Source organism: Doryrhamphus excisus, linkage group LG14 (assembly GCF_037039965.1).
Source record: "Doryrhamphus excisus strain RoL-2023G ecotype Guam linkage group LG14, RoL_Dexc_Guam_v1.1, whole genome shotgun sequence".
NCBI lineage: Eukaryota > Metazoa > Chordata > Actinopteri > Syngnathiformes > Syngnathidae > Doryrhamphus > Doryrhamphus excisus.
In genome coordinates this window covers 11,241,512-11,254,727 of record NC_136370.1, presented here as the reverse complement: position 1 = coordinate 11,254,727, position 13,216 = coordinate 11,241,512, and the positions used below count along the sequence as shown (strand labels likewise).

Here is a 13,216-nt window from a genome sequence, read left to right as displayed (position 1 = left end):
GGTGCTGGTGCATTTTGTTTTGTTTGTCGGTGCACCACTGAGCGACAATCTAGTTATCCATGGTCATTGGTAAATCTACGAATCTAATGCTGGCCGGCTTTGCACAGTTCTGTGTATGTTTTGACAAAAAACTAAATAAGACTTGACTGAATGGTGCGGATAAACTCTACTTGACCATTCTCATGATGTTTTCCAGCTCCACACCCTGCATGAGAAGGGTAACGGAAAAACTTCACAACGGTTTATTAAGAAAAAAACCTTCAAACACATATGAAAATGCCAGTTGGCTATCTGACATTGGTGTCTTGCATGATTCACTGCTTTGATTGGCAACCAGGAGAATATGCAAGGGCACAGTTTTTGTTTTAACGTCACTGCAAATGATGCGGCCTGGAGTCTGTCTTTGAGGCTTGGGCTTTTCCCAATGCTTATTCCTGTTTACACCTCAGTTTTCCTAGAGATTAGCCACACACTATCCAGAAAACGGTTTACTCTTTTTGGCAGAATCGGTATGTTCAAGACCCCTTTAAATTTGGAATACAGGTTTCACAGTAATGTGAATCAGTGTCCAAACCAACAAATGTTTGTTTTTTGAGAACTGCTGTGTTATACCACAGCTAAGGAGTGTGCACTAATAAACCTAATTGAACTATTGGTCAAAGTATGAAAGACTTACTAAAACCCTTACTTTTTGTACTAAATAAGAGGTCTGCCTGTACTGCATGGTGGTGAAGCTAATACTTTACAGATATGCTTTGGTAATATACGTACAAATGAGCTACATGGTTTAAAATTGGGAACCTGGGTCTATGGGTGCTTGTGTCTTTTACCCCCTTACAGCTTTCCAGCTACGCATACTCAGAAATATAAACACAACACACTGAACTCAACAACAACATGCAAACAGAATAGTGCAAAATGTTGTCTATTCACAGAAAGCCTTTGCAGTTGAAAGCCAGCTTTTCAAGAAACATTTCACAGACAGTATGAAACACTTGTGAGAAAATACATGTCACAAACATCAATTCCAAGACTGTGCAAAGTCATTTGCATGACTGGAACATATATACCGATCCAGAGCATCCCAAACATGCTCGATTGAAACTGAGACTGGTCATGAGTATCCACATGTTTACCAGCTGCAGCAGGAAAGGCATTATTGCCAAATGGTTTAGAAATGCAGGCAACCTAATACCCCAGTTGGTGAACTCATTTGCGTCAGGTCAAATACATCCTTGGTCAGCGAAAATATGTACGTTTTAATGACAGGCAATGCAGAGCAGTCATTTCATAGCCTCTGAAAATTGAGCCAGAAGTAAGTGCAGAGAGGAAACACCTTTTTGCACAAAAGACAAAGCATTTGATCAGAGGAAATTCCAAGGAAATTCTCTCTTGGTTGTTTTCCCTTTCAGGAGAATCAGTTGCAGGTTTGCCGCTGGACCAAAGTTTGTGGTGGAGGTATAAATGTACCTTTTTACTACCCGGTGTGGAAATGGATATCAACTATTTATTTGATCTTTTTAGAGCTCACAATGCAGTTGGTTAAAGTTTGACAGGTTTGTCTGAATTGTGTAGAATGGACAGAAGGAGCAAGCAGAAGAGCTCATAGTGTCCCTCTGTGCTGGGGCTTGTTAAAGTTCTGACACTCACAATGGCAGAACTTTCCATCTTCCCTGCCAGCTCAGTCCACTTAGTGGTTTAACTATGTCAAGTACACCAAACATGAGGCACCCCCCATTTGCATCTTAAAAAAGGCCGAGCTTAACTGGCTTCCTGTCAGTAGAGCTGAATGAAGTTATGCACATGGCTGGACTTCACCCTGGATAAGCGCTGCTGGCTGCAGCAGGAAGTCTTATGCATTTTTAATTTGTTAATTAGATCTGAGAAATGCTAAAATAAAAGTCCGTAGAGCTGGTCGCTTAAAGTACGATGACTTTACCTGTCTGCGACGGGTTTGGCGATGTCTTCAAATATATTTTCCTGTTTGGTTGCCTGATCAAACACCTTTTGGAACCTGGACAAAAGTAGAAACCGTGAGACATTGTTTTCCAATTTTGTTTACTATTATACCAAACATAAAATCCAAGTTGGGCACATGACACAGTTAACTACAGACTTTGTACTTTTTATGTTTTGTTTGGTATTTCATTTCTAGAATGGATTAAGAAGTCATTATGTTTTCTAAAGAAGTCTCAAATCTTGCCTTAACCCACAAAAAACGATGAAGGACGCGAGTGGAATCCACCCAGGAGGGTTGTTAAATGTGGAAATTGTATTTATACAAGGGCATAAGGGAACCTCCGCAAGCTATTATAAGACTCCGTGGTTTGCAAAGACTCTCTGTGTCCACTACTGTCTGACTCCCTAACTGTGAATTTAGGGCTTGGAAGCGTGGCATGAGCCCTGCCCAGAGGGTATATAAGGCTGCAGCTTTCACCACCAGATGTTCTGGCTCGGCAATGACAGAGCTGGTAGATGAATTATTTCAGCATTTTATATGTAACCTGGCTCGCAACACATCTTATATTTATTTTTGTTCCAAAAATTTGGATTTGCATTGTCGATGGATGGAGTGAAAACTCTTGCCAATATTCACATTAAGACAAAGTGTAATATTATTCTATGACCCAATTGTAACATCCGAAGCTCTGCTAGTGTTTTTGGTTAATTGCGATCGCTACTATTCTGACCCCGGTACATGCCAAACAAGCACACCGAGACGACTTGAAGAGGTCTGCTTAACAAAACAAGCTCGTGAAGAAAAGCCAGCAGACCCTGAGGAAAAATAACATCCCTCAACAACTGCTGGTGGTCTTCTATCGCTGCTCATCCTCACCTACTGTCTGTGTGCGTGTTACTCAAGCTGCACGGGAACACAGCGGAAAGAACTCCAGGGGGTCATTAAAGTCGCCAAGAAGATAGCTGACTACCTCCTACCCTCCTGGAAGAACTGTACAGTTCAGGTTGCATCAACAGGGCAGTGAAAATAATTAACAACACATCACAACCCTCTGTTTGAATTGCTGCCATCAGGCAGACGGTACAGGTCAGGTCAATAAAGGCCTCTATATATACGTATATATATATATATATATATATATATATATATATTTAAATAAAGTACCTGAATTTGAAGCACTCCCTCTTGTTGTTAACAAAACCATCAGCTGTGTCCTTGGGCACCACAAACTCCAAAAACGTGCTCGCCTGCTCTTCACTATTGACAGAGTACACCTGAGGGATCCAGAGAAACAACAGCCCTGTTAGCCCAGCCACTCTGCATATGGCTTAGTACCACCTGAAAAAAAGGTTAAAGTTTGCCTAATCTTAGAGACAATTTTGTACGTGATGTTACTTTTCTTGCATACTATACATTATTACAGGCCCTGTACATGAAGACATATACTGTAAATTTAACTTCTTGTGGTGAGGGCACTGTCTCGTCCAAAAGGAAAAGCTGGAATTAAAGAAACATAGTGGAACACTACATATAGAAATAAAAAAGGAATCATAGTTGTATAGTGTTAGGGAAGTTGGGCTTAAGAAGGCCAAAGCCATGCCTCAGGGGGCACTAGGAAAATTATGGGCCGTGCAACCAATGTAGACAGAGTTCAAGCAGTGTATGGTATTTAAAATGAGGTCAGCCGGGTCAACTTGAACGCCCCTACCCTTTGTTTTTGATCTCTGACATATGTGCTGGCATATGTCTCCAATAGACACTGATGAAATTACAAACCCAAGGGGATTTAGGAAGAAATAAATGATACAAAACTAGTAATTGGATTGCTTTCACTGTCACCCTGGCCACCCTTCTGTTCTTGGCTTCTTGTAGACATGTGCAGAATCTGAAAAAGCCCCACGGATGTGGCTGTGGTCATTTCATTGCGGCAGATACTGTCAGTGAAACCTAAATTGCTACAGAAGCCATCTGTGTGATTTGATTATCCCTCCCATCAGGAGGACTGCACGGACAATAAACCGGATTTCAGAAAGAAGTGAATGCATTGCCAGCGGCATTATTAATGCAAGCTGGTCTTGTTTACATATAAACCCAATGGAAGCTGAACTTATCAAATGACATGTAAACACTACGGGGGACCTATTATGCTCATTTTCGGTGCTTTGTATTGAGTTGTGGACTCTGATAGAGCAGCTACACACAATAACCAGCACAGAAAACTTTCTAGATCTTCCAGATTCTGCACCCCTTTCGGCAGTGCTTGCATGGACTTCCTGCTTCCGACCTGAATGAGCCGTTAAATTCCGCTGTGATTGGTCGCACTCCCAAGCGCTCACAAGGACTTCCACTCCTGGGAAGGTTCACCACTGTTCCATGTTTTTGCCATTTGTAGATAATGACTGTGGTTTGCTGGAGTCCTACAGTTTGAGGAATGGCTTTATGACCTTTTCCTGACTGATAGATCTCAATTAATCTAAGTTGTCTTTTAACAGGGCGGGGCCACAGGGCTATGTAGGTTTGGATATATTTCTCCCTTAATAAAAACTTTCATTCATTTAACTGCATTGGGTGTACAGTTGTGTTGTCATTGACTAATATTTAGCTTTGTTTGATGATCTGAAACATTTAAGCGTGACAAACATGCTACAAAAGAAATCGGGAAGGAGGCAAACCCCTTTTCACACCACTGTATACAAGATGTAAACACTTTGGCAATTTTAATGGCACAGTCCTGCCTGTGACTTGTTTCAACGTCATAATGCTGATGTTATTTGTTATTTTTCTCAAGCTAGAGTCATCAAAATGGTTAAGAAATTGTGTTGTACACTCTGAAGTACATCACTGTGTGTGTAGTCAATCTACTGTATAGAATATTATTTTGCTGTTGAACTAAATTAACTTTTCAAAGGTATTCTAATTCATATTTTAATATTGAGATGCACCTGTATGGTCGGTTAGTCTCATGCCATACCGTGTGTACATTCCTGGATGACGTTTTGAGCAGGCAACGTTTTAATGAATTTATCGAATTACTAATTACTAACGTGAGGTTGTTTTCTTTTTTCACAAAAGACGTGAGGCTTTTCCTGTGCACTTATTGGGAATGTGAACGGTAAGAATGGAGGCAGGAAAAGTATAAGTATGTACAAACGTAATTAAATGACTGCAGTTGCGGGGCAATATTGTAAGAATAGTAGGTGTCAACTTACCGCGGTGTTTTTTTTAGTGGGCTTGATACGAGCAAATATCTGAATTGTCTGTTTCACCATGTTTTTTTCCTTCTAAGAACCTGTTGTGTTATATGCTGCCTGCCGATCTTCCACAGACCTCGTGAGTGTTGTCGTTGCCAGGTGACGATGGTGGAACCAGTGCCAAAGATCGTGTGTTCTTTAAAGATGATCTCCTCGGAGGGAAAATAATACTGCATAGTGTATGTGTAGTGTTCCTATCAGTCGTTTTCTGTCAGTTGAGAAAGCGTGTTTATTTTAAGCGTGTGTGATTACGTGTGTAGGCCCCGGGTTGCTAAAGAAAGAACGCTGTGAATCATTCAAGTCTCTGCGTTGCTGGAATATCCATCATCCTTTGTCAGGCAGGTGTTTGTATGTTCAAGACAAAAAGATCACCTCTGACTTAGTGAGTCACACAGCCAGGCTTTCTGACCAGTATTGCCAAGTCTCGCGAGAAAATCTATCCCAAAATAACAGAGAATTTGGCAATTTGCAAGCGACTGTACAAAAAACAAACACAAAGAAGCTGTTGCGCGTAGCAATTGAATAGCAAAGACAAGAATAAGAAGTGCATTCATGTCATTAGGTCATTATATATACAATATATATTTATTTTGGGTCCTGTGTTCATTTAATCATTTATATTAAATCTCTTATTTGTTTTAGCTTTTTTGTGTGTCTTTTTAAAAATACTTATTACTGAGACATGATGAAGGCGTAAGATTAAATAAGAGTTGCTTCTTCCTACTCCTTTTCAGACATTGTACAAACATCAACATGTGATATTGTAACTTGTTAATGCATGTATGAAACATAAAAAACAATTATCATGACCATTAATAAATATCTAATGACAGAGTGGGCCAAAAGTAGGGTTACAGTGACTTCATAATGTGTTTCACCTTAACAATCACATGTTAGATATCCATCCTTCCATTTTCTACACTGCTTATCCTCATTAGGCAATCTTTATGTAAAATGTAACTTGTAAAATGTCTGTAACCCTACTTTTGCCCCACCCTGTATACAACATGCTGTATGTCATGAAAATAATCACATGGAAGACAAATTGAGCTGCATATATCCGGTGTATTTCTGAAGAAACATACTCTATGTTTTGTGTTTCTGTGTTGGGGGAGGTATAGAGTAGAGCTACCATGTCTCTAATTTCAGCGTATTCATGTCATGCTGTTTCTGCTATTTCACCTGAGCACTGGACATCTGCCAAATATAGCCAAGCAGGAGGTCTTCTTCAAAGTGGACCAGACGGTGAAGCAGGGAGCATGTGTGGTTTCTAGTTGGCGCCACTGCAGTACGTCCTTGGTGTTCGACCTATATGTTATCCTTTTTGTGTTGTGCTTGATTACTCCCCGATGTCAACACAATTAGGCACAATGCAAAAGACTGTGGTACTCCATGAATTTGCAATTGTGAAAAAAGGGTTAATATTCAAATGAACTTATGAGAGCAACCTAACCAGAGCCCACAAAGGGATGAATATTGCTGAGAGGACTGTGGTGATAACCAAATGGACAGAATGTGTTTCACAATGGTGATAGGCAGAGCCCTGAATTCCTTCGTGTTGGACTTTGTTTTGGGGGGATATTTTGTATTATGTAAGAGACAATGGCTCTCTGAGGAGGCAGTGCAGCCTTTCAGTGGACTATTGCTGACATGTTGCTGCTCACATGCAGATGAGGGCATGGCCCAACAAAAGACGTGCAGCTGGAATCCTGCGCCAGAGGTAACTTGAAAGAAACACAGTTTTGCTAACAGCAACTATTTATAATAAATGGTTGAGTTACAGTGGCCTTATTCATTCTATGTTTAGAATGACAGGTTCATTCTAAATCTTTCTGGTGCAAGATTTTCAAACTACAGTAAAGTCTCGTTATATCGATATCGGTTATAACGAATTACTACTTATTACGATACTATTTTCATTTCCCGGCAAATTTCTAGTCTTTTATGATATAATTAGTTCCGTTAGTACGATACACGGTTATTATGATAATCCGGTTACTACGATGCCCTTTTCATCTCCCGCCAGCCAATTTGGTCTGCTTATATCGATACAAAAGCAGCTTAAATCAATCTTTGCTTAAGGATTTCAATACCAAAAAAGAACACGGCGAACAGCTGCTTCCAGTCAACTTTATTTTTCACACTTCCACCACCAGAGCGCAGCACACACACCGATTCCCGCACTTCCTGGTTCACAGGTCCTGCTCAACCCGCCCCACATAGCGGGCCAAACACATGCCTGTATAGAATCTATACACACGAGAGAAACCACAAACGCAGTTGGTTCTTCTGTTGCAGGCATGTGTTTGGCCAGACATTGTTCTATACTATAGAACAATGTCGAGTGCATTATTGCCCACTTTTAATGCAGTTCGGCGCAGGATCGGATATATGGATAGTCCGGTTATATCGGTATTTTTTCCGACTCCCGAGAATATCGATGTAACAAGACTTTACTGTACATCAGTAGGCTCCATTTGCACATGAACCCAGATTTTTCAAACAATAAAATTGTTGTCATTTGTTTGTTAGTGGGGGGCACGGCGGTTGAGTGGTTAGCGCACAGACCTCACAGCTAAGAGACCAGGGTTCAATTCTACCCTCGGCCATCTCTGTGTGGAGTTTGCATGTTCTCCCCGTGCATGCGTGGGTTTTCTCCGGTTTCCTTTCACATTTCCTCCCACATTCCAAAAACATGCTAGGTTAATTGGCCACTCCAAGTTGTCCATAGGTATGAATGTGAGTGTGAATGGTTGTTGTCTATATGCGCCCTGTGATTTGCTGGCCACCAGTCCAGGGTGTACCCCGCCTCTCGCCCCAAGACAGCTGGGATAGGCTCCAGCACCCCCGTGACCCTCGTGAGGAAAAAGCGGTAGAAAACGAATGAATGAATGTTTGTTAGTGTTTTTGCACTTTGCTTAGAGGCGTCACTGAAAAGTGCTTCAGTTTTGCTGATGTGTTATTTAAGTCACCTTTCTGCTGCAGCAGTCATTGACCTTCATCTTCAGCAATTCACTCACATGCATACCAAAGTTTGAAAAACAAACAAAAACATGAAAACTGAAGCAGCAAAGCAACATTTGACTATATTTGCTTCTGTATTTTAGGCTCAAGGCAAAATTGGCAGCACTATGAAGCCAAAATAAAAATAAATATTGGCTATTATGGAAATGTTTATTCTTTTAGATTAAAAAGGGCTATGCATTAATAATGGATTCAGGTTATGTTAGTCAAAAATTGGCATGAGATCGTGCTTTGCACATCAAATGTAAAAGTTAATCCCGCATAAAACTGCATAGTGTTAACAAGAAAACATTTGTCTTGCTATATGCTCACCAATGATTAAATTTCCTGTAAGAAAAAATCTTGCAGATAATTAAGTTGTGCTATTTGTGGTTTAAGTTTACAAAATGCTGCCTTCTCCAAACGTGACAGTGGCTTGAAGAAAGGAGCCACTATATCCACTTTCTATAGAGCATAGTCAAACAGGCACAAAAAAAGCAATAACACAAACCATGGGCTGAACATGTCGGGGAACTGTGAACACTTAAATATCATCTGAAATAGCTGAGGTTTCACTCCAAAGGGAAAAGAAAAACTTTGAGACAGATGGGTTCTGAAATGTGGCAACAAGCTTCAACGCTGGTTGGATGGGGAACATTTGAACACATAACGCATATGAAGGAATCATACTACTAATCCTAGAGTAGGATAATAAACCACAACTATGTACTTTGAGAAACAAACTATTTACAAAAATGTACCGCAGGGCATCACTACCGTCGCTGGGAGTGTTTCTGATTCCCAGCATGCTTTGCAGCACTTGTTTTGTTAACAGTTGCTAAAATTACACATTGAGTTGAAGTAGTCGCCCTATGTGTGTTTACATATACCTGTTCCATGTTGTGCTAATGGAACACCGGTCAATTTAACTAACCATTTAATTTAACTAACCGTCATTTTTGTGTTGGCAGCATGATTCCAAATAGTTTTTTGTCAAGTGACACCCCTGTTTATTTCTGTGGGAACGAAAAAAGGCAGCTTCCTTTTAAGTAAGCCTCTCACCAAGTCTAGGGTCTGTGGGTTACACTTACACTAAATTTTGATGTCAAGAAGGCGACAGCAAAATATACAGCTGTAGGTTTTAGACCCCTGATGCAGAGTCCTCAATAAGCACAAGATTAATGTTTTTAAGAAGTGGTAAAAAAAAAAAATGTAAACACCACACAGTTTGATCCGAGCACCTGGCTGTGAAAAAGCTGTGTTAAACCACATGAACTATTACATCCACTTCAATGGAAATATATCATTTTAATACCAAAAGATGCAAATGTCTCAGTAGACTTGTCACCTTGGATGATTAATACACAAGCATAAACACTCTCTTGGCGAGCTAAGAAACACGTTTATTCAGTTTTTAATGCCAGCATTCAACACCGTTGTCTGAAAAGCGTTGATGTGACAGTTAATGTAAATGGTGTGTTCTCTGCAGTGTACACTGTGTTGTGCAGAGTGCATGAATGTTAATGTTAAGTTACCAGTTAATAGTTCTATGTTGTGCTATCAAATTTGGTAGCATTCGACAATTGAATAAACAATAGCTGAGGCATGAACTGTACTTGCCACAGCTTGTATACACAGCACAAACTGCGGTTTGTCTATTAATTGTGCGTGCAGCAGCCCTTTTTGCCTGGTAGTGGGAGTTAGTGTGTACTGTATATTTATAGGTGTGTACTATAACATGAACATGATTTGTGGGTGTGCGTCACACATATTGTACACACACCGAATAACAAACACTGACCCTCTTTGGCTAATCAGTCCTTTTTGAAAGCATCTTTTCTTGTAAACAAGGTGGTTTGACTTGTGTTAAGCTAAGATTACTGAGGAGAGAAGAATGCTGCCTCTCTATTGCTTGGTATTTGAGGTCAAATACATTGCATGTGATGATATGCTGCTTTGTGTGTGTGTATATCTAGTCATGTTGCTCCATCTTTGACTGTGGGTGGCCACAGAGGCTTAGTGGTAGAGTGCCAAGATGCTCTTTAACCAAAAAGGATGATCAGATACAGGATCCTGCTGTGATAGCACCAGGCCCATGCAAGCCACGAGTCATTTCACATACACTAGACATGACAGATAACAACATTTGGTGCTTGTTCAATCTTGTTAATGGCAAATAAACATGAACCGTGAAGTTGAAAACCAACCAGATTTGATTAAGGTTGGTGGTTGCATGGTGGGCTAGTGGTTAGCATGTAGGCCACACAGTCAGGAGATCGGAAAGACCTCTACATTCTATCTAATTGGCGACTCTAAATTGTTCATAGGTATGAATGTGAGTGTGAATGGTTGTTTGTTTATGTGTCCTGTGATTGGCTGACAACCAGTCCAGGGTGTACCCCACCTCTCACTCGAAGACAGCTGGTATAGGCTCCAGCATACCTGCAATCCTAGTGAGGATAAGCGGCATAGAAAATGAATGGATAGATGGTTTTTGTACCTTGTGGGATCATTTTTGCTTTCAGTTGTTCATTAAATACTCTTTTCAGTCTGGTTCTGCAACTGGGATCCTGACCTGACAAATCATTCATCTTTTGTAGGCAGTGTAAAAAGATGTCATCAATTTCTAATGTTATAATGGACACAGTGGATACAATAATGGATACAAACATGGATTCAGGATACAATAATGACCCTCATTTATTACAGTTGAATTGAATTTTTGTGAAATAGCATTCAATATCACAGAACGTTTTCATAGTTAGAGCATAGAAAACCTGTTTATGACTTCCTAAACCCATTATTAGAGCCCTGTACACATGAAATAACACCCCTGTAGTCACCTTTACACCACTATTGGGCAGCCTACAGGATCATTGCAGGGACATAACAGATGACCATTTCTCATAGCAAGTTACCAAGCTAACTAGTTAGCCTGAAATGTATTTGTTTTAAACTTTTTTCAAATGGACTGGGGAAGAAGGACAAAGTAAGAAGCCAAACAAGTACCACTTCCACATTCAATGGGAGGATAACTTTTTTCACTCATCATTGTGGATGTGCCACGACAGACACCATGCAGTGTGAAGGTAATGTAATCTAAGGTACTGTCTCATCAGTGTAACATTACTAATGCCAAGTGACCAGAATACTAAATATGACCAATAAGAGGCAACCATGTCAACCATGAAACAGCAATAATTTATTAATATATGAGGGAAGTGTGTATCTTAAATTGGATTATTATACACTGTATTACATGCCATAAGGTAATCCTGAGCTGTAGCTTCTCTTTAGTTTAGTTGATCTTCACACAGCACAAAGAAAGGCAAGTAATGAAAGACACAAATAATATAACAAAGACAAAGCGAGTATAAACCAAATATAACAGAAAATTAAATCTAAATTCAGTTATGGGCAGAAGAAGCATACAACCAAAGTGCCGAGTGTCTATCTGAAGCAGACTGCAGCGGCAGCATCCAACTGGGCTATTTAAGGCTACCTTCTCCTCCCCCTGCACAGTTTTCTGGTCAGTCGTTTTGTCCAAGGGAATTCTTTTGGGCTTCGGTTATGTGTTATTCTCTGAGCTTCTGCCCTCTCTTTTGCTTGCAAGGCCCAGGCATATCAGAATTCATTCTGCATTCCTCAAATACTGTATATGAATCTCGAAGACTCAACGGAGAACCTGGGAGGTGAAAGTAGGGATAAACATAAAGTCATGGGCTATGTGTCAGGAAACAATTACAAAGAAAAGTGTGTGTTTTCAAAAAGGGACTTAGTATGCTTTTCCACTTTTCTGACCTATAAATGTTGTTTGTTACATTGTTGTATTCTTGTGTTAAACAAAGTCAAAGCGTCAGATAATGAGGTTTGCACATTTGGAAGTGAGTCCTGAAAGAATTCAACTTATTTCCTTATATGGCCTGCAGATTGCCTGCACTCAGTAAAGGCGGTTCTATGGATCCAGAAGTCCTTGGACCGCTTTGGAGTGTAACCAATCACAGTGGGCTAAAGGGAGTCGGGCCATGAGTAGAATAAATTAAGCAGACGGTTTGGCTGAGAAGAAATTGGAAGATCTAGAAAGCAGGTTATTGTGTGTAACTGCTCTATAGAAGCCCACACTCTATACAAAGGCCTGAAAATAAGCATAATGGGTCCCCTTTAATTCATTCATTCATTCATTTTCTACCGCTTATCCTCTTGAGGGTCGCGGGGATGCTGGAGCCTATCCCAGCTGTCTTCGGGCGAGAGGCGGGGTACACCCTGGACTGGTCAGGCAGAAAATTATGAAGTCAAATACCGCATTTTGTCTCGGTTTCTCTTCATGTGATCACTGATTTCATAAACCTTCTTATTCAACATATTTACTTTGCAGGATCTTTTCGTACTTACTAGATTCCTCTTGACTTATTTTCACTTGCATTTCTTTCAATATTTCTTGAGAAATACTCATCAAAAGTAGTTATACAACTATTCTTGATATTTAAAATGGTTCAATTTTCCCTGAGAAATCTGACACATGCATACCTTCTCCTTTGAAAGCATCACAGCTGGGTGTTTTTGGTGGGGAGGAATTTTTAAACCATCATTGCGTAATTTATTTTATGTCAAGACTTGCGCTGCAAATATCTAACTTCAAAACGCTACAACTTGTTCCGACCCTTTAAAATACAACTACATGGAAACCTTATAGAAAATGTTGAGAATACAGTTAACCTATTAATGTACTAACCTGTACAAAGAAGTTAAAATTAAAATGTTTGTCCTGTGATTGACCATTCTAGCTTGGATAGTCTCCAGCTCACCTGTTACTTTGAACAGGATAATCAGTAGAAATAAGATCTCAGTTCTTGCATGGTTACCACCCTCACCCACTGGGCATGATTGGGATGCTCCGGATCGGCGTATACGGTATTTGAGGCAAATGGTGATCACACGAAACATTTTTTTTTTTGATCCTCCCAGGACCAACTCCAATACAGCTGAACTGCACATTTTACAG

The 13,216-nt window shown here is 40.2% G+C and overlaps 1 protein-coding gene across 1 annotated transcript in view; it reads right to left on the bottom strand.

Annotated features, from left to right (window-relative positions):
* Positions 1 to 5,575, bottom strand: part of kif6 (kinesin family member 6) — a 35,862-nt gene extending 30,287 nt beyond the window's left edge. The window contains exons 1-3 of the mRNA XM_078796109.1: positions 5,170 to 5,575; positions 3,125 to 3,234; positions 1,940 to 2,014 (exon numbers count right to left, since the gene is read on the bottom strand). Of these exons, the coding sequence (XP_078652235.1) occupies positions 1,940 to 2,014; positions 3,125 to 3,234; positions 5,170 to 5,229 (245 nt within the window). The 5' untranslated portion in view covers positions 5,230 to 5,575. The remainder of the gene's footprint in view (positions 1 to 1,939; positions 2,015 to 3,124; positions 3,235 to 5,169) is intronic.
* Between the last annotated feature and the right edge of the window lie 7,641 nt (positions 5,576 to 13,216).